Here is a 20,765-nt window from a genome sequence, read left to right on the forward strand (position 1 = left end):
TTAGCCCTTGACTGCAATCTCACCTGGTGGTAAGTGATGATTCAGTCTAAGATGCAAGTGGGCTAACCTGTAAGGGGTATGGCAGTTTTTCTGCCAACCCATGCCCCTTTGGTTTCTACACGGCTTTGTCGGTAGGTTGGTGACTAGCCACGGCCGATGCCTCCCACCAAACCACTACATTACTTTCTCGTTCCGCTCAGCTACCAGTGGACAGGCAGCCTAATTCCTTTTTTATTTCATTTTTTGAAAAAGAAATAAAAATAAGTGATTATTATAATATTAAAATTTTTATTCAAAGAACTCGTAAACGTCTATAGTTTTGTCTGGTAGTTGATAATGAACATCCATGGCTTCTACTTCATTATTCTTAGACTTTAAGTCCAGTTTAGATTTCAAAACGATTGGATTGTTTATATTATGTTTACAGTCATCTTCCTCGTCAGTTCTTTGCTTCTTTACTAATGGCTCTACAATATCCTCTGATTGTAAATATTTCCTTAAATTTTCTGAAAAGATTAACTTTTATTATAACTATACATTATTGCAATGGCCTCCTAATGCAATGGTGACTGCTGGGTTCAAATTTCGATTCCTGGCAGAGTAACTTTAAAAAATTATAATATGCTCTGATTTGGTGGCTTTGGCTAGTAGCAGCTAGTTACTAACCTGGTAAAAATATATGTGTTGGTAAAGAATAAAGATGTAATTGTAACGCCAAGCGATTTGGGGTTCCAGTTTGAAGTCGCCTAGAAACCGATCAGGAGAAATAAACTGCGATACTAGTGTACAGTACGCGGCAGAAAATAACATACATCGACCTTTAGAAAGAGACTAGCTTATGCTCGCGACTTCGTCCGCGTGGACTACAAAAATTTCAAACCCCTATTTCACCCCCTTAGGGGTTGAATTTTCTAAAATCCTTTCTTAGCGGATGCCTACGTTATAATAGCTATCTACATGCCAAATTTTAGCCCGATCCATCCAGTAGTTTGAGCTGTGTGTTGATGGATCAGACAGTCGGTCACCTTTTCCTTTTATATATTTAGACTAGCTTATGCTCGCGACTTCGTCCGCGTGGACTACACAAATTTCAAATCCTTATTTCACCCCGTTAGGGGTTGAATTTTCAAAAATCCTGCTTAGCGGACGCCTACGTCATAATAGCTATCTGCATGCAAAATTTCAGCCCGATCCGTTCAGTAGTTTGAGCTGTGCGTTGATAGATCAGTCAGTCAGTCAGTCAGACACCTTTTCCTTTTATATGTTTATTTAATAGATTTCGGCTTTGTAGAGCGTTGTCCGTGTCACTCATACCTATGTGACGTTTTGTCGATATCAACGACAGAGACAATGCTCTACACAACCGCTATCTCTTTCTAAAGCTCGATGTACATTATTTTCTGCCGCATACTGTACAATACTCGTGTGGTACTTCCATCTTCAATGTCATTGTTACTTACCATCAGGTGGTCAAGCACTAGATTTGTAATAATCATATTTATTACTAGTATATATAAAAAATCATATTTATTACTAGCTGATGCCCGCAACTTCATATGTGTGGATTTTGGTTTTTAAAAATCCCATGGGAACTCTTTGACTTCCCGGGATAAGAAGTAGCCTATGTCACTCTCCAAGTTTTTAACTATACCCATGCAAAAAATCACGTCGATCCGTTGCTCCGTTGTGATTGAAGGACAAACCAACAAACAAACACTTTCACATTTATAATAAGAGTAGTGATTATTAAACACCTATAAAAGAATGTTGTTACCTTTTACTATAGATATGGTATGTAAAATATACTCCTTAGTATTTTTATCTTTACTCAACAATGGTTGCACTGATAATGTGTAATCTGGTCCATATTTTAGCCAAAAATTATGCTCAGGTATTGTTTCATCCAATTCAATTCCTGTCACAAGACCTGTGATTGTAGTCCAAAGTTTTGCAGCATTTGTATGTTTATACCCTCCTAAAAATATTACTTACGTTAATTTTCATAATTAAAAAAGAAGGTAATAATAATTAAGTATAGATTTCTATATCAATTGATACAATTGTACTTTTATACGTACAACAAATCTGTATCCTAAACTATACAATGTCAGATATATAGTCATTGGGGCCGATTCTCTTGTACACAATCTCTAAACTAAACTAAATTAACAAGTCTAAATCTAGTGCTATCCTTTTCCGCAAGCAACATTATGAAAGAGATAGCAATAGATTTAGACGTATCATTTTAGTTTAGTTTAGAGATTGTGTATAACGGAATTAGCCACACTGTCATTGTATAGTTTAGGCAGAAAAGAAACTCCAAGACAGAAGAAAGACACTAACTGACTAAGAAGTAGTGTTATTAATTTTGGAACATTGTGTATATTTCAACATAAAGTATAGTGATTTGTGCACTAGCATATTATGCTCATCGCAAATCTCGAGAACAGCAGAACCGATTTCGCTAATTCTTTTTTTATAATATTCCTTGAAGTACGAGGATGGCTCTTACGGAGAGAAAAAATTTAATCGACTGTTAGGCGGAACGAAGTTCGCCAGGGCAGCTAGTATTAAAATAAAATTACCTCCTCCTAATAGCAGAGTAGGTTTCCGTTTATCAAGAATTTTTTGAATGCAAGAACAATAGCCCTTGATGGTGAGTCCTGCACCCCCAAGAGGGTCATGAGCCAGAGCATCTGCCCCACACTGGACTACTATGGCATCAGGCATGAAGCATGAATATACCATGGTAAATACACTGAAAATGAAATCAAATTTGAATACCTACCTAAACCATACCTACTTATTAATTAATTAGTACTTAATATTATAAAATAATACGAAAGTGTGTCTGTCTGCTAGCTTTTCATGGCCCACCCATTTAAACGGACATAAGCTACTCTTACTACCTGGAAAATCAAAGAGTTCCCACAGGATTTTTAAAAACCTAGATCCACGCGGACGAAGTAGATTATGTGTATTATATTAATAATTAGATGATGCCCGCGACTTTGGATCCTCCGCGTGGATTAAGGTTTTTCAAAACTCCCATGGGAACTCTTTGATTTTCCGGGATAAATAGTAGCTTATGTCCGTTCCAGAGATGTAACTAACTTTGTACCAAATTTCATCAAAATTGGTTAAACTGTTGGGCCGTGAAAAGCTAGCACACAGACAGACACTTTAGTATTTATAATATTAGTAATTAATTGTTGTTTATTATAAAAATAGCTTATAAAAGAAAATGGTTTGTAAAGGGGTTTAAATATTTTAGTATGGAACCTGGCCTACCTGTATGTCCACCGTTTTGTTTTTATGGTTCCGTACCTCAAAAAGAATTACGGAACCCTTATCGCCACGCATAAAACCAGCATTAATCAATTATTGTATGAGACAAAATCTTACGCACAACAGACGGAAACGTTTAAGTGTGGAAACCAGCCCAGAGCGAAGAAGAAGAAGAGACAAAATCTTCCTAAGTGTGACGTTTCCGAGAAAACTTATATATCTCGGAAAAGTGGCGCTTTGGCGGTACTTGTTTGTATTGATTAATACAGGTTTCACGGGTGGCCACTATTGTGGGGAAAAGTGAAATTGCGGACTAGTAGGTAGGCCAAAATCTTCTAAGCCCTTTTTACTGTGAAGTCACAGTCAATAGACATATAAAATTAGTAAGAAGATACCTAAGTGAAAAAAGTACACCTCTTTTTTGGTTCCTATAATTTATTTTATTTGACATAGTACGCGACAGGTCGAGATGGCAATCAGGGTGGAAACGCCTTGCACACCCGCACAGTCGCTAACCCCGTGCGAACGAGCGCGGGTGACGTGCGGCCTGCGGGATGTCCCCCCGCCTCACCCCGATTGCCATCTCGACCTGTACGTTTACTATAGGTATGTAAGAGGTATGTGTATATTTTGACAGCTTAAAAATAATAAAATTTAAAGAAAAAATCAGTTACTTATCAAAAACATATTCAAAAGTCTCATCAGAATAGTATGCTTGAAGTGGAAAATTACACATATAGCCCTTTCCTTTTAATGTACCTACATCTTCTACATATCCTGTGCCAGGATAGAAACCCGGCTCACATTTGTGAAATGATAACGTAAATACAGATTTACTTAAATTGTAGGCATCTTGAACACCATTACCTACAAATAAATTTTATTAAAGTAAAATGCTTTTACAACTATAATAATATGATACATCTAAAAGTATGTCTGTTGGTTTGTTACTTCTTTATGTCTTAAATTGTACTGAATTCATCAAACTTTGGCACGGAGATAACTTGCACCCTAAGGATGAACAGATTATTTTTTTCAGAAAAACAAGGGGCTTATATAAACAAGACAACTGTCTAAAGCTAGTAGTTAAGAAATACAAATATTACTTAATACTTGCCATGGTGTACATCCAAATCAATATAAAGTACATCTGGGTATTTTAATCTTAGTTTCTCAATAGCGATGACTATATCATTCACATAACAAAATCCTTCTGCACCAAATCTATGGAAAAATAATAAGTAACAATAAGTAATCTATCTATTTTCTTCTATCTTCTATATTTATATAAAAGCAAAATACCACACACACACACTGACTGACTAATCATGAAATCTCAGGAACTATAAAGCCTACAAACTTGGAATTTGGAAGGCAGGTTCCTTCTAGGACGTAGGTGTCAGCTAAGAAACAGATTTGAGAACATCCCCTCTAAGGGGGTGAAATGGGAGGTGGAAGGTTTTTGAAGTTAGAGACGAGAAAATCGACATTTAGGTTAATAGGTTTAAATAATAAAAGTCGTTTTGAAAAATATTTTCTTAAGGGTGGTAAAATAGGGGATGAAAGCTTGTATAGGAAAGTTTTAATTATTGTTATTTTAACTTTAAATTTGGAGAATTTTATAATACACATTGAATTGTGTTACTAGGTGATACAGAACATTGGTGCGAACTATGAATTTGTAAGTAATTTAAACTTTTTTTTAAATATTTTTTCTTACAACATCAACATTTCTTTTACAGAGTTAATAAACGTAAATAGACAAACCTATGAGCATGGTGCCATCCACCACACCAATTTATAGCTACATCAGCAATATTTAGAAGAAGACACTTGGCTGCAGTTACAGAACTACCAGCGATTGTTGCCACAGCATTGTATGTGTCCGATATAGGTGGACAATCGTATCCTACAATGAGTAAGAGAAAATAATATTTACTTAGGATTTAATAGAACAAGTAGGTATAAACCAATTGTCCTGGGAGTTGGACCTCGAGGCCTGGGAAAGGCAACCACCTGGAAACTAAATTAACAACTTATTTTTTAAAGACTAAGTACATACCTAAACCATATTCTTCATCTTCAGCCGTGGGCATGTAATCTTCCTCAATCTCACCAAATGTCTTCAAATGATCAAGGTATAAATCTGAATGGAATAACTTTAAATCGCTGTAAGTAGCTGGCGTGGACCGAACAACTTTTACGTGATTTAAAAGACCATATGCTGTTATTAAGCTGTGCACTAACGATGCCTGTAAGACAATAATTATTAAGTAGGTACATTTTAACTTGTTAATGAGCTTATTATAATAAATATGAAAAAAGAAGTAAACAAACCCTTTTGAAGACTGCTGGTAAACGATCACAATATTCAATCAAATTTTCTTCCCATACATAAGCCACCTTTCGATTATTAACACTCATATTATAGTTTGTAATAATTATTAATCTCCTAAGCTAATGAAACCAAAATAAAGTTTTAAGTTTGAATTAGTTTAAATACTCTAAGGTTTGAATTGAATCCTGAATATGTTAAAAGTACTCTGTGCCTGAATGTAATCAGAAATATTTTTTTTTATAGTCTATGTCTTATGTCACCGACCAGAAAAAAAGGGGTCTTTTAATCTATGGTTTGAATCAAAGAGTATATAATCACCAAAGAAAAAAATTCCCAGGTCTCTTTGTTGGGGAATTGTTTTCTTGATTTTATGATTTTTTCTGTAATTTTTTAAACCAACGGATAGCTAACGAAACGTAGATATTTTAAAAATAAGCCGCAGGATAAGTGCCATAGTAATTTTTACAGAAAATTTACTAGTTATTCAAAGAATTTTTAAAAATTGAAAACTTGTACAGTTTTTGGGCTGTAATTTTAAAATGCTTGAAGATTTTTCTTGTTGTATAACTGTTTATTATTAACAGGGATATGTATTAGCAAGAAATTTAAAAAAATCTGATGAAAAACATTGTTCCATTTTTTTTATTAATTTTTAAATTGGCAAACACCCCTTTACCAAGAAAAAAATAAAAAATTAATAACTCGAAAACGATAGGTACACTTTAAGCATAAGCACTTTAGGGGTCGTTTGATAGCTAAAAACCCCCTTAACGGGATCGTGTCCTATTTCCCTGTAACCCTGTATGTCCAGATATGCAACTAGCGTGGCCCCCTCAATCCCTCTCGCTCAAGCAGGTACTTACTTGTGAAATGTTATGCCTTCTATTTTACGTTCGCTTCGGCTATTGTAGCCTAGTATAATGCAACGCACCATTGCACAATAACTTCAAAAACAACAAAACAAATTTATTATTTCTTTAAAATACTTGAGTCAACATAACCTCACTTCGCGTTGTTTGCCAAAGTCTCACGTACAAATACATTTTGGCAAACAAACAAAAGTAGCCACGGTGATAACGACAACAACAATCATTTTGTCACGTTCTAATAAGAGCTTAATGCATTTAGCTATCTCGCTCTAACAGTAAGGAGTCACATTAGGCCTTAGGGCTACTTCTAAAGGTATTTATTCTGAGGTAATCACCGACCAGAAAAAAAAGTATGTAATCCACAGATCACTAATAATAATCAATGACACAGACAAAAAACTGTGTTTATGTCTCTATCACTCTTCAGAGCTTTTCAATACACCTACCCTGCTCTCTAACGGCCCGTTCACACATGGGAGTCCGTTTTACATGGTTTTACTTAAGGTTTTACTGGTACGTTTTTAACGGATACGTCATTTTATGCTCTGTTCACACATAGGCACCGTTCACCGTATAACGTTCAACGGATCCGTCATTACTGGATGCGATGTACCCTATATTCAATGTACTCTGTGATGCGATGTGTGAATAGAAAACTCGCAGTATACCACACAGTAAAACACTATAGTATCTACCGTTAAAATTCTACGTATCCGTATATATATATAGAATACTGTGCCATGTGTGAAGTCGCATATACAACTACATACATATCTTAGTAATAAAATTTTTTTACGAGACATTTCACCGCGATTAAAAGCCTTATCTGGTGACAGAAGGGCTGGCTCATTTTTTGCGCAACGGATCAGCCTGGCTGTCCAGCGCGGAAATGCAGCCAGATTCTTGGCACCATTCCACGCGGTCATGATTTATATAGTAATTAGATAAGGCTAGCTTTAAGTTTTATCCACAGTTAAAGATTATTATTTATGGCGATTGAAAAGCGACCATAACAAAACTGGAATAAATCAAGTAAAAACAAGTATAGCATTTTTGGAAATAAATTTTTATATTATAACTACTGTGAAAAGCATACAAAGATTTAATTTATGTTTTTACTTGTTTTTTTTCTAAGCTATTAGATGAATTAGTAAGTAAAATTGAAGAGTAAACAAATTTGCATTTTTAAAGTGTTTTATTACAAATACAATTTAGATATACATTTTTAACATCTAGTGATGTTAAAAATGTTTTAAAATTTTTATTTTTCATTGCAGTGCATTTAATTTAATTTAAAACAACTTTATTGTTACTAAAATTACAGACAGTAAGAATCCAGGATACACTTAAGAAACAAAGGGCGACCTTATCACTAAAGTGATCTCATTTTTGATGCTTCTGCAGCAAACATTCTGTTTTTTAATGTGCAGAATCTCTTTATGCATATTGCTGAAACACAATTTACAATATCATCAATATTTTCAGTTTTATGCTTCTGGCATCCATCCAACCAATTAAATGCTATGGTTTCATATAATTTTGTCAAGTCTTTTTTATTTCTAAATTATGTAAATATTTTTTAAAATATTCATTAATTACAGTTGCAGATGTCTCCACCACACTGGACGAACTCAATATTTACATAATTTAGACTATTTTTTTGTCATTATATTCTTTGAAACTGTAAATGTACAGGTTCAATATTGTTAGACACCATTATTGTTTTACAAAACTCGCAGGAATTGTTTTTTATTTTTTTGAAAACAAACCCTCGCATGCCTGCATTTCGTCTGATTCTGTGTCTGACACAATGGTATTATCACCAGGCATGTCATACGACATTTGATATGTGTGTGGGTCTGTTTTCGAATATGTGGTCATATTTGTCAACAGTGAGTTAGTGTCATCTTCACAATTTTTTACCTACATTTCTCTCTCTTTGTAGATAAAATAAGGTGCATCGACTGTGGATCCCAATGCATTTAATGCTCTCATGTTTACTCCATCCATGTCACAAACAGTTGCAACCACATCTAAGTTATTTTTGAAACACTGCCAATACCTAAGAAAAAAAGAAACTTGTTTAAATAAATAATTTGTGAACATTAGACATAAGTCAGTAATCTGTGATAGCCTAAAATAAAAATAAAATAAAAATCTTTTTATTCGAATAAACTTTTACAAGTACTTACGAATAGCAGATGCATCTACCACTGGTTCGGAATGCCTTCCTACCGAGAAGAACCAGCAAGACCTAGAGACGTCGGCCTCCTAATCGGAAGTCAGGGGTTCTATAGCTCTACCTTTTAGGAGATATGTGCGTTTTAAGTAATTAAATATCACTTGTTTGAACAGTGAAGGAAAACATCGTGAGGAAACCTGCATAATGTTCTCAAAAGTGTATGAAGTCTGCCAATCCACACTTGGCCAGTGTGGTAGACTATGGCCAAAACCCTTCTCACTCAGAGAGGAAAACCGTGCTCTATAGTGAGCCAGCAATGGGTTGCTCATGATGAGGCAGAACATTGTTGTCTCCGTAATTAATATTGAGGAGCACAATCATATTACAGACATTATTTTATCTACCTCTTTAATAATGACTTGAAGTCTATCTGCCGTCACTGATTCTCCTGAGAAATAGTGGGCTATAGGTTGCTTCCATCTTTTTCGTAGCCCCACCAACATAAAAACCAAAGCATGTGAAGTAATTTGCTGGCTTGGTTGGCTACCCTGGGAACCATGATCTTGGTAGCTTTCAATAGCATCCGTTTTCGGATTGTATATCCGTATGGTATATTTTTCCGTATGGACATCTCATCGAATAATAAGACCCACAAGTTATCTATTTTTGATTCTTTCTTTTAAACTTGCCATAACCTTATTATTGACTCCACATGGTAAATAAACTCTATTTATAAGATTTTTTAATGTACCAGGGTTTGGCAAGCACATCATTCGTCTTAGTAGCTTATAACAAGCAATGGATTTTTTATAAATAGCTAATGCTAAAATTTTTTCGTGTAAGGTCCAACGACGGCCGTTCAGTTTTCTCGGCGAATTTTTCATTTGGCTCTGTAGAAGGATACCAAAAGCTGGATTTAGATATTCATTTAATTTCTCAATGTATTCAGTTTCTGAGAGAGTCTCTACATATCACTGAAATAGAATGTTGCTGCAATGTTTCTGCTAGTGAGCCAGGCACATTTGGTACAGCATTACCATTTAACTTTTTCATAGTGTCATCTGTATATGCACTGCGATCAAAATGCCTACTACATAATAATTTATGACTTTTGTGCAAGCTTTTTAATACATCCTCAGATACGTTAGCAAAACAATAGTCTGCCCAAATTCGAAGCCTGAAACATTATAATAGTACTATAATATAATAATCCAAAATGTCAAAGACACAAGCGTTTTCAACTTTTTAAGGCAGTTTGATTTTTTAAAAAGGTAAAAAGGGCAGGCGTATAAGCGACATGACAATATTTACCTTGCATAATTAGATGCCTTTCCGGCTCTTGGAAAAGAGTGGAAAGTAAGTGTTGGGTCCTGGAAAGCCGATGCACCACACTTAACACACTTTCTATATTTATCAGTCCCTGAGAGAGTCTCTACAAAGCATTTTCTACTTTTTGTGGCATTTTTCTTTTTTTTTAAGGCCCTTTTTAGACTATATATTTTATTGAGATATTTTTTACATTTCTTTAGTTGTTCCTGCTTGCTCTGGAATAAAGAAAAATTTTATCGATATTATTAATCAATAATATGATTTCATACAAAGATGAAATTAACAAGAATTAATTTTTTCAATTTAGATACAAGTTAGCCCTTGACTGCAATTTCACCTGGTGGTAAGTGATGATGCAGACTGCGATGCAAGCGGGCTAACCTGGAAGGGCTATGGCAGTTTAAATTATACCCCTTTGGTTTTTATATCGCATCATACCATTGTTATTTTATTGTAATCCTTCTTGTGGTGGTCCAAATAAAGAGAATAATAATAATAATAATACCGAAGCACTAAATCGCTTGGCGGTACGGCTTGGCCGGTTGGGCGGTAACTAGCCATGGCTTCCCACCAGACCAGCCCAGAAACAACTTAGAAATTATAAAATTCCAAATTGCCACTGCCGGGAATCGAACTCGGGGCCAGGGAGGTTGTCATTCTTAATTAACAAGCAGCTCAATAAAATTACTATCATAAGTAAATAACCGAATGTAATATTTAGCATGTTTCATTTTTAATACTTTTTTTTATAATTACATACCTCTAGAACTACAGGTTCCTGTGATGGATCTGGCAGAACCAAGATAGGCATATTGGGTACAGTGGGTTGTGGAGGCAGCACTGACTGTTTTTGGAATAAGGCAAAATACACAAAATCAATATATTGGTTTCTCTACTGAGAATATTATATTGAAATATAAATATATGTTAAGTACCACTGGAATTAAATGTTGCTGTGATGTATCTGCTGGCAGAGACAAGATAGGGACATTTGACACAGGTGGTTCCAGAGGCACTGACAGGTCCTAAAATAAGGCAAAATAAACAAAATTGATATATTTTTCTGAGAATTTATTACAAATTGCAATAGAAATGAATAGTTACTACATACCACTGAAATAGAATGTTGCTGCAATCTTTCTGCTGGTGAGCCAGGCACATTTGGTACAGCATTACCATTTAACTTTTTTATAGTATCATCTGTATATGCACTGCGATCAAAATGCTTACTACATAATAATTTATGGCTTTTGTGCAAGCTTTTCAATACCTCCTCAGATACGTTGGCAAAACAATATTCTGCCCAAATTCCAAGCCTGAAACATTATGATAAAACTATAATATAATAAACCAAAATGTCAAAGACACAAGCGTTTTCAACTTTTTAAGGCAGTTTGCTTTTTTAAAAAGGTAAAAAGGGCAGGCGTATAAGGGACATGACAAAATTTACCTTGCATAATTAGATGCCTTTCCGGCTCTTGGAAAAGAGTGGAAAGTAAGTGTTGGGTCCTGGAAAGCCGATGCACCACACTTAATACACTTTCTATATTTATCAGACATGATAAATTTAATCTTACAAACTAAAAGAGTCAATTATCTCAAAATAATAAAAGTCACTGTCCTTATTTTTCTATTAGTCGAGCGAGTTTCCTCAAGCTAACAGGGAGAGAAAAATAGAAGCAAAAACAATAAAACACATGAAATGCAACTAAAAGTATGAAAAGTTATCACAACTGCTGGGAAAGAAAACTATTTAAACCAAGTAACCACTAACTAACGACCTAAACAACTAAACAAACGTACCGTAAAACGGGGTGAATAGGTACGAAATCTAACTTCGCATTGAAATTTACGGATGTTTTGGTACAAATTATGATGCTTTAACTGTTTGTAAGCATCTCCGGTTGTAAGAATTCTAAGGAAACATCCAAAAAATATAAAATAATGATAAATTACTGGTATATTTTAATCAAAATATATGCTGTCCCTATTTATACTTGATCCGGGGTGTAACGGAATGGCAAAGGGGTGAATAGGGAAAAAAGGTAAGGGTTGTCAAACACAAGTTAGTCTATCCTCTAATATTACAAAACTAGCTTATGCTCGCGACTTCGTCCGACACAAATTTCAAACCCCTATTTCAACCCCTTAGGGGTTGAGTTTTCAAAAATCCTTTCTTAGCGGATGCCTATGTCGTAATAGTTATCTTCATACCAAATTTCAGCCCGATCTGTCCAGTAGTTTGAGCTGTACGTTGATAGATCAGTCAGTCAGTCACCTTTTCCTTTTATATATTTAGAAGATTAGGAAAGTGAAGACTTGTTTGTTTGTAATAGATAAACTCTGAAATTACTGGACTGATTTTGAGAATTCTTTCACCATATTCTATAGCTATTTTATTCAGAAGTAACATAGGCTATATGTTATTATACATGGCATAGTAGGTATCAAATCTTTAAAAAAAAGCAACCGCCGAGTTTTTTTCTGGTTGCTAGCATTCCGAATCAGTGGCTTGACGATTCCAAAATAAATAAATATTTATTTATTTATTTAATTAAACTGTTACAAGTAGTGTAGTTACCTATACTTGTAAAAGTTTAATTGAATAAAAAATATTTTTATTTATTTATCAATATTAAACAGTAAAATGACATTTAACTAAATTTTACTAGTCGATTACACAAGAAGGAAGAATTTTTTTGAACAATTTAATTAAATATTTAAAGTGACAGCCCTGTCCCTATATAAACCTTACTGTTCCTATTTAACCTTGATTCGTTCCAATTCAGTAAGTATAGCGTTCCTATCCACCCCTTTCCTGTACCTATAATCCCCATGGCAAAGCCAAAACCACTTGGTTTCCAATTTTTTCTTTTTTACAGAAAAATATGTAACATTTAGACAAATCTGCTTTTGTGACGCCTCTTAGATAAATGTTTAATGATTTCTAATAGTTTTTGTACTGTTTTATTCTCGTACTGCGTCAAAGTAAACAAAGTTTTGAGACCTACGGCTTAGCGTGTTTTGAACAACGTTTTTGCAATGACTGGCAATGACGCTTTCGTTATTTTAATGTCAATTTGTCGCTGGTTCAGTGTTGCCAAATAAAAGATCAAATATTCTACTATAGGGAAAAACAATGCTACCAAAATTCTAAGCTGTTTTGGGTATTATTTTTACGTTCAAATCTCATTCCCAGTTTTGTCCCTATTCACACCCCGGTTCCTATTCACCCCGTTTTACGGTACCATAGAGTAGATAGTTGACAGTTGTTTATAGTCTGAAACTTTGTCTCTGACTTTGAAGTTTAGAACGAGACACAGAATGTCTTTGTTTCATTCTAAATGCTTCCTTAAAAAGTCTGCCTGGTCTGCAGTAAATGTATTCTGTGGTCTGCAGTGTCCCCATTCAAAGTTGCCACCCCCTGCCTTATTCTTAGTCTGAGAGTAGATGGGCATTTTTCAAAAAAGTTGTCGGTAGCGTAATAGGAATTCCACATAAATAAAAATTTAGTTTTGCCTTAAAATGTAATTATATTGTAAATATATAGTATAAACTATATAAAAATAGTAAATTTTATTAAAAATAAATGTAATAATTGGAAATATTATCATTTTTAACTTGATACCACCCAATTGAAGTTCCATTACGTCACTGGCTTTTTATTGGATTTCCAGGGAAATAAAACAAGTTATACATTAATTATCTTTAATGTCGAAAAATTAACCAAATCAGCCTTCTAAAAATAATTAAAACTAAACATATAACATCAAATTGAACTGAAGTTTTTAACAAAAATGTTCTTTAACGCTACTTTTGGATGTTTTGTACTAAAGAATTTTGTTAAAACACTGACTATTTTCTTATAAATCTTTTAATATTAAATTGTGACAAATAACTAATTATTTAATAACATTTCTAAACATTAAAATATTTATATATCTCTGACTTTATAGCCATTTCTCTAAAAATAAACCTTTATCAAAAATGGGACAGTGACGTATAGTGGAATACAAAATCGCGTTTGGGAAACATAAAGCATCGTGCATAATTGGTCAAAAAAGACAAAAAAATAGCATTACAAATTAAATATTATTATGTAGCTAATCATCACAGTAATATTATAAAACGAGAAGTTTCGTTTGTTACAACCTGCAGCAAAAACTGCTGAACCGATTGACATCTCTTGATCCCGAATATCCCGCAGGATAGAAATCTTTGCAAGTGAAATAGTGTGGGCTGGCTATCTAAGACGTAAATTAAATAATTATTATAAGATATATTTTATAAAGTTTTTAAATTATAAAATTTAAAGAATATAATATACTGGCTGGTTTATTTGATTGGGTCAGTAAGGGGAGGTCCTGGAACCGCTGTAGCTATGAGAAAACGTTTTTAGGAGACCATCCGTTATTTTTGAAATAATTAACATCCGCAATATTTTTACAGCGGTTTATATAGCCTAACACACCAGAATACATCATAGGTTAAAAACTTACCTCTATCTTTTTTATGTTGGTTTAAATGATGATGATGATGACAATCCAACTTCCTATGAAAACACCTTTATTGTTCCATTACGTTACTATTCAATTCCATTCACGCGACTGTGGTTCACGGTAGCGTAATGGCGGTGACGTATACAACCCCTTAAAAATTCAAAATCAATATTATATATTAATAATCAAAGGTTAGACTGATTTAAGTTTACTTTCCAAATAGAGAATAACAAATCTCTTTAATAACATACAAACACAAATGCGCAATCAAACCTTACCTATTAAAATCAGTATCGTTGGTGGAACAAATTTTTTGAACCAAGTCGAGGCAACCACTTCTGTTGCGTTTTTCTGGCGACTGCTTTTGTAAAATACAACATGGCGATTACCATAGACTAATAATGTTGCCAGTATTCCGAAAATATTTTGCAAATGGTGCAATTTTCATTCGAAGACCTCGAAAGGCCGGTAGCGTAAGCGGAAATTCCACTAACATCAATTTCACGGGACAGCAAATAAATTGTATTTTTTAAATAAAATTCTATCGTAATGTCTTTGTTTTAGGGCTTTAATTTGAAATTAGTATCATACTTAACTACCTCAGTGTTCAAATATTCATGAAATATTTTTGGACGGTATAATTTTTTACTCTAAACTTGACAAGGTGTTAGTGGGACATATGTCAGAAGGTACTTCCTCTCTTTTATTTTTTGGTATTTTATGTTTTTAAAACTCTTAAAAATGAATTAACATATTAAATTATAAAAGATTAAATATTAAACAATATTGGTAAGCATAGACAATAACTTGTTTTTTTTCATAAAGTTTGATCAAATTACCATCAAAGTGGCCGGACAACGACTTTTATAATGGGACAACTTTTTTGAAAAACGCCCAGATACTCATGTGGTAGAGTGAAATATCAAGTGCACATGGCGCACGCGGATTCGTGAATCGTGAAATCTGCATGTCGTGGTCGTGAAGCAGTTAGTAGGGTGGCACTATGGCACCTTCTGGCTTCTTATTTAATAGTCTGTGCCAGCCCATAGATTATTTTCTTTGGAAAAATCAATTTTGATGTTTTCGAAAACAAGAAATGTTCATGTCAAAATCACAAAATTTTTCTTTTTTTCTGGACGGTACTTTGAATGGATAATTTCGATGTGAGATGCCGGAATAACATCAGACAAATAAGTGTGAAACATTGGATTTCCGAGTGTTTTCATCTTGTTTTCATCTGTTCGCCATTATGAAAATATATCGCTGAATAACAAATCATTAAAATTTGACAAGGTCTTAGATTACAAAACATATCGTAGAATCCTAGTCTGTGTTTTCTTCTCTAAGTTTGTTTTTGTAGGTTTAAAATTAAAAGGAAGAATACTTCGATGGTGTTCTTTGATTTTGTATCAGTGATCATCAAATTGAAGTGGAAATGGTTCGAGGTTAGTTTAATCTATTGACAGAAATAAACACTGATGATTAATTAACGCTGATAAAAAGTAACCAAAAAATATTCATTCCAAGCTAACCTAACGTAACATCTATTTTTATCCAGAAAGTTCATATTATAAGTAATATTATGAGTAGCTGTTATGGGGTTGATATTCTCATACCCTGTTCAAGTTAGTTTGCTTCCATTTTAGACTGCTTATGATTCTTCACCACTTACCACCAGAAGAGGTCACAGTCATGGGCTAAACTGTCGTTTTATTTTGTGAGCTCTGTGACTTAATCTTATCAGATAATTTATTAGAGTAGAGTTCTGCATTGTTCAGCTAATAGGTTAATTTATTGTGTGTTTATAACATGTCTTCATAAAATGCAGAAATGAAAAAGGGTTACTTAAACTAAATCCACTTTTATTATATACAGAAGACAATAAAAAGTCTCATTAAAAACTTTAATTTTTTTGTTTTTACATCACCTTTATTTATCAGCAACTCTTGACCACCTTTATAAAGAAAATGCTGTATTTTAAACCAAGTAGTCTCATGTTATAACAAAAGCAATAATTTAAACAAAAAAATATTTTTAGTTTGCCATATGTAAAGTTGGGTCAGGTTTGAACATATTTCATATTAGTATTATATGAAAATTTAACTTGAATAGCATGTATATTTATACACAATTTTCAGTAAATAGCCTGATGACCACCCAGGAGGGTGTAAAGACACCACATCGTATTGAACTGTGTGAAGAGAAGCTTGTTAAACACACACGAAATCATAGAAAACGCAGGTAATCTGATAGTGTGACATGTTTAATGTAATGCTACTTTAATTAGTATTGAAACTTGAAAGTGATGCAATAAAGTGATACATTTCAAAAGTAAATTTTGTATGCAGGATTATCACAACTACGCCTGTAAAGACTGAAAATGGAGAATTGACCTTGGAACCACCTCTTAAGAAAGCAGAATTGAAGTCAAAGCCTCTTAAGGCATCTAATGGTATTTCAAATATGACAAATGGCAACACTGCAAGGTCGAGGGCGACTAGAGCAGCCGCCCGCGCTGCTGACAGTCACAAACTCACAGAATATTTTAAAGAAGAACTCAAAGTTCCTAAAGTAGAACCACCTTCACCTCCACCACTGCAAAATGATACTAAACCAGAAATATTACCTAAAGAGAAAATTGTAACCAAACTCGATGCCAAAGTAAATGGAAGCACTAATCACAAATTGACAGAATACTTTCCTGTTAGGCGTAGTGTAAGAAAAACTTCCAAATGTGTAATGGCAGAAAAGATGAGAGATTTAGAAAGAGCAATAAGGGAACAAAGAGAAGATGGTCTTCAGGTAAGTTATTTAACATAAATGTTAATGGCTTTCCACTGTTCGAGTTCTTGTGTGCAGGTATGATGTCACAAGTTGCATTGAAATCATTTATTTACAAGCATTTACACCAGAGCTTGAAAGCAGTTTGCTTATCACTTGCATAACACCACCATGCAAGCAAAAGTTACACATTTGTAACAAACACCAACTATAAATTTCTACACTGTCTCCATTCTGTCACGGATAATGATAATGGGGATAGATAACTGTTGAGTTAAATTCCTGTATTTTCCTATTTAATTTAGTGTAATACATGATTGAAACCAATAAATTGGTACCAATTATAGAAAGATTTATCTTATACAACAGTTGATGATAAATGATAACTATCTTAAGTTAACAAAAGTGTGTTGTCAGTTAAGCTGTGATAGTTTAGTGGTTAAGACTTCAGTCTCCTAAAAGGAAAATATTGTGAGGAAACCTGCTTGCCTGAGAGGTCTTTGTAATATTTTCAAAGGTGTGTAAAGTCTGCCAATCTTCACTAGGCTAATTAGGCTAGTTGGTAGACTATGGCTTAAATCCTTCCTCATTCTAAAAGGAAAGCCTGATTCTATAGTGTATTCTTTGCCTTTGCTTAAAACAAGATGAATTTGTCTTAATCTTGGACAACTGGGGAAATTTACCTGAGATTGGGATTGAGATCTCCTTCAGTCTGTTTGTCTGTCCGTATGTAACAGCCAATTTGCTCTAAATCTACTAGACAAATTTAGTTGATACACATATTATGAGAAGCCTCATTCTGAGAGGAGATACATATTCAATAGTGATAATGAAGATTTCTAGGGTTCTATATCTCCAGAAAAATAGGAACCCTTATAGGATGACTGTCCGTTTTCAAAACCTGTCAAGGGAATTAAAACCTAACCTATTGCCGAGAATCATGAAATTTGCCAGTTAGCAATATCTTATAGCACAAGTATAGGGAAAAATTCGAAAACCGTGTGGTTACATCACAAAAAAAATTAAATGTTATTTCTTGTACGCTGCTACGGTACCCTTCGTGTACGAGTCGCACTTGACCGGTTTTTGTTTACCAGGTGAAATATTTCGACGGCAAAGGCCGCGGCGTCATTACAACGCGTCAGTTCGGGCGCGGCCAGTTTGTGGTGGAGTACGCTGGCGAGCTGGTCGGAGTGGCCGAGGCGCGGGAGCGGGAGTACATGTACGCCCAGGACCCCAATGCCGGATGCTATATGTACTACTTTAGACTTCAGGATCAACAGTACTGGTGAGTTATCATGATTGGTCAGATTGGTGATCTTGTCTTGTTTCTTTATAATGAGGCAAGTGCTTGTTAAGTACTTTTAGTATGCATACTATACAGCCCCCCAATTGTGTAAGAATAACCATTTCATGGCTATCGCAATCGTCAAGAATTCTGCCCTTTGATTGGCTGTGAAAAAATGTAAACAGCGAATCAACCAATCAAATGGCAGAATTTCTTGACGATTGCGATAGCCATGAAATGGTTATTCTTACACAATTGGGGGGCAGTATTCAGAACTGGAAATGTCAATGATGGTATTAAGTATAGTGTACACTATGGTTCACAGATCTGGATAATGTAGACCCATCAATCTATTGAAAAAACAGTCCTTAACCTAATCTTCTAGTGTTAGTGTTTGTCTCTGCTTACGTCAGGGTCCACTTTCATCAGCAACCTACCTTTAAAGATCATTAGGATGTCCATTGTTTCAGCTTAGCTTGGGGCCGCTGGCTAGCAATGGGCATGTGAAGGCACCCATGAACCCCGTAGTTTTAAGCGCAATATGTGACCGAACCAGCCCATAACCGCGCCAGAACCAGATGAGACTCTTGAATTAATATTATATTCGCTTTTTAGTATCGACGCCACCGCAGAGTCGGACCGGCTGGGCCGCCTGGTGAACCACTCCCGCAACGGCAACCTGTTGACAAAGGCGGTGTGGGTTGACGGGCCGCGCCTCGTTCTGCTGGCGGCGCACGACATCGCGCCGGGAGAGGAGCTCACTTACGACTACGGCGACCGCTCCAAGGAGTCGCTGCGACACCACCCCTGGCTCGCGCTTTGACCTGGGTAACGAAACTTATATCTGTTGTTATTGTAGGCAGTCTGTCGACGAACACATTATTAGAAAATAATGTCTTTTTTTATTAGAACTGGTTCCTTAAGGGTTGAAGTACATCTGCTAAAGTTCTACAAGATTGTAGATACATGCATATTATAAGCAGGATATTCAAATCATAAAATATGATTGATCCCTTTTGGTTGTAGAGATCAAGATTTACGAAATTGAAACTCAAAATGATTTTAAGTGTACTTAACAGATAATTAAACCCAAGTATTTTATAATATTGTTTTGGAGGAATTCCAATTCTCAGACAAATCGAAATGCTTCGCTACTCCTGCGCTCCGCCTCTGGAAGGTGGGAAAGTCATTTGTGGGAATGAGTGTAATATTTTATAATAAAATTCCACAAACAATTTTAGACTTGCCTTTACAAAAGTTTAAAAAATGTGTTAAAAGTATGCTCCTAAAAAAAGCATATTATACAGTGGCAGACTATGTAAACGATAAAAAAGCTTGGATTTGACTCGCTCCAGCAATGCACGGGGCTGCAATGGCTTGTATAGTCCGGTATAATAACATTGTGAATTGAAAAATTAAAAAGAGCAACCGCCGAGTTTCTTGCTGGTTCTTCTCGGTAGGAACGGCATTCCGAACCAGTGGTAAATTAAAACTACCTGACTATTCATAAGCACTTGTAAAAAGTTTACACGAATAAAAAACATATTCTATTCTATTCTATTCGTTTTACATACGAGTTTAGTATTAGTTAAAACGTGGGGAGCTGCCTAGTGGTTAAGACGTTGACCTCCTATTCAGCTCTTAAGGTCCGTGGTTCGTTCTCAGGCACGCACCTCTAACTCTTCGGAGTTATCTGCGTTCTAAGAAATTTAATATCACTTGCTTTAACGGCGAAGGAAAACCTCACGAGAAAACAATTTTTTTCTTTTTATTAATAAGAGTCTTTCTTTGCAGGTCTGCATCCAGTAATCTCAATTTGTCTACTAACAATAATTATTATTTATTAATTTAAAGTTAGTTAATACAAAGTAAGTTATAGTTTTTGTTTGAATTTGGAAATCAGCTAAGTATATTATTGTTAAGTAGTGAGAAAAGTGGCCTACTCTAGTTTGATATTTCAACATTGTGGATGTTAAGGGAAAAACTGCCACTCATAATAGTAATTATGTAATAATAATTGATGTATTTATTACGATAGTAAATGTGTGTAAGACAAAAGTGACAAATGTAATACTATTCTTCCATCTGAATTGTCTCATTTTGACGTTTTGGAGATGGTTGTGGAAGTAGTGTTATATTTATTTTCAACTTAATCTTTACAAGACGGTATTTAATGGTCTGTAATGGTTAT

The 20,765-nt window shown here is 34.6% G+C and overlaps 3 protein-coding genes across 3 annotated transcripts; 1 reads left to right on the forward strand and 2 right to left on the reverse strand.

Annotated features, from left to right (window-relative positions):
* Nucleotides 1-268: 268 nt before the first annotated feature.
* LOC117985013 (histone deacetylase 8-like) lies at nucleotides 269-5,811 on the reverse strand. Its single transcript, XM_034971689.2, has 8 exons — nucleotides 5,626-5,811; nucleotides 5,351-5,540; nucleotides 5,056-5,197; nucleotides 4,406-4,512; nucleotides 3,963-4,155; nucleotides 2,586-2,758; nucleotides 1,775-1,975; nucleotides 269-506 (listed from the first exon to the last, which is right to left on the reverse strand). The coding sequence occupies exons 1-8, from the start codon at nucleotides 5,710-5,712 to the stop codon at nucleotides 289-291; spliced, it is 1,311 nt and encodes a 436-aa protein (XP_034827580.1). The 5' UTR covers nucleotides 5,713-5,811; the 3' UTR covers nucleotides 269-288.
* A 1,860-nt stretch (nucleotides 5,812-7,671) lies between these two features.
* LOC138402827 (uncharacterized) lies at nucleotides 7,672-11,506 on the reverse strand. The gene is made up of 7 exons (XM_069501125.1): nucleotides 11,457-11,506; nucleotides 11,277-11,322; nucleotides 11,118-11,217; nucleotides 10,942-11,031; nucleotides 10,767-10,850; nucleotides 9,989-10,221; nucleotides 7,672-9,854 (listed from the first exon to the last, which is right to left on the reverse strand). The coding sequence occupies exons 1-7, from the start codon at nucleotides 11,461-11,463 to the stop codon at nucleotides 9,623-9,625; spliced, it is 792 nt and encodes a 263-aa protein (XP_069357226.1). The 5' UTR covers nucleotides 11,464-11,506; the 3' UTR covers nucleotides 7,672-9,622.
* A 4,089-nt stretch (nucleotides 11,507-15,595) lies between these two features.
* Set8 (SET domain containing 8) lies at nucleotides 15,596-20,571 on the forward strand. Its single transcript, XM_069500673.1, has 6 exons — nucleotides 15,596-15,950; nucleotides 16,644-16,746; nucleotides 16,854-17,307; nucleotides 18,384-18,574; nucleotides 19,190-19,402; nucleotides 20,369-20,571. The coding sequence occupies exons 1-5, from the start codon at nucleotides 15,941-15,943 to the stop codon at nucleotides 19,395-19,397; spliced, it is 966 nt and encodes a 321-aa protein (XP_069356774.1). The 5' UTR covers nucleotides 15,596-15,940; the 3' UTR covers nucleotides 19,398-19,402; nucleotides 20,369-20,571.
* Nucleotides 20,572-20,765: the final 194 nt, after the last annotated feature.

Source organism: Maniola hyperantus, chromosome 9, assembly GCF_902806685.2.
Source record: "Maniola hyperantus chromosome 9, iAphHyp1.2, whole genome shotgun sequence".
Taxonomy (NCBI): domain Eukaryota; kingdom Metazoa; phylum Arthropoda; class Insecta; order Lepidoptera; family Nymphalidae; genus Maniola; species Maniola hyperantus.

Excerpts from the sequence above, each read along its gene's own strand:
- LOC138402827 (XM_069501125.1), bottom strand. Across the intron at positions 11,218-11,276 it reads TTGCCAACGTATCTGAGGAG|TGCATATACAGATGATACTA; the intron begins GTATTGAAAAGC and ends TTTTGATCGCAG. Across the intron at positions 11,032-11,117 it reads AGCAACATTCTATTTCAGTG|GACCTGTCAGTGCCTCTGGA; the intron begins GTATGTAGTAAC and ends GCCTTATTTTAG.
- Set8 (XM_069500673.1), top strand. Across the intron at positions 16,747-16,853 it reads CGAAATCATAGAAAACGCAG|GATTATCACAACTACGCCTG; the intron begins GTAATCTGATAG and ends TTTTGTATGCAG. Across the intron at positions 17,308-18,383 it reads AAAGAGAAGATGGTCTTCAG|GTGAAATATTTCGACGGCAA; the intron begins GTAAGTTATTTA and ends TTTGTTTACCAG.
- LOC117985013 (XM_034971689.2), bottom strand. The coding sequence starts at position 5,712 with ATGAGTGTTAATAATCGAAAGGTGGCTTATGTATGGGAAGAAAATTTG. Across the intron at positions 5,198-5,350 it reads AGATGAAGAATATGGTTTAG|GATACGATTGTCCACCTATA; the intron begins GTATGTACTTAG and ends TACTCATTGTAG. Across the intron at positions 507-1,774 it reads TACCATATCTATAGTAAAAG|AAAATTTAAGGAAATATTTA; the intron begins GTAACAACATTC and ends TAATCTTTTCAG.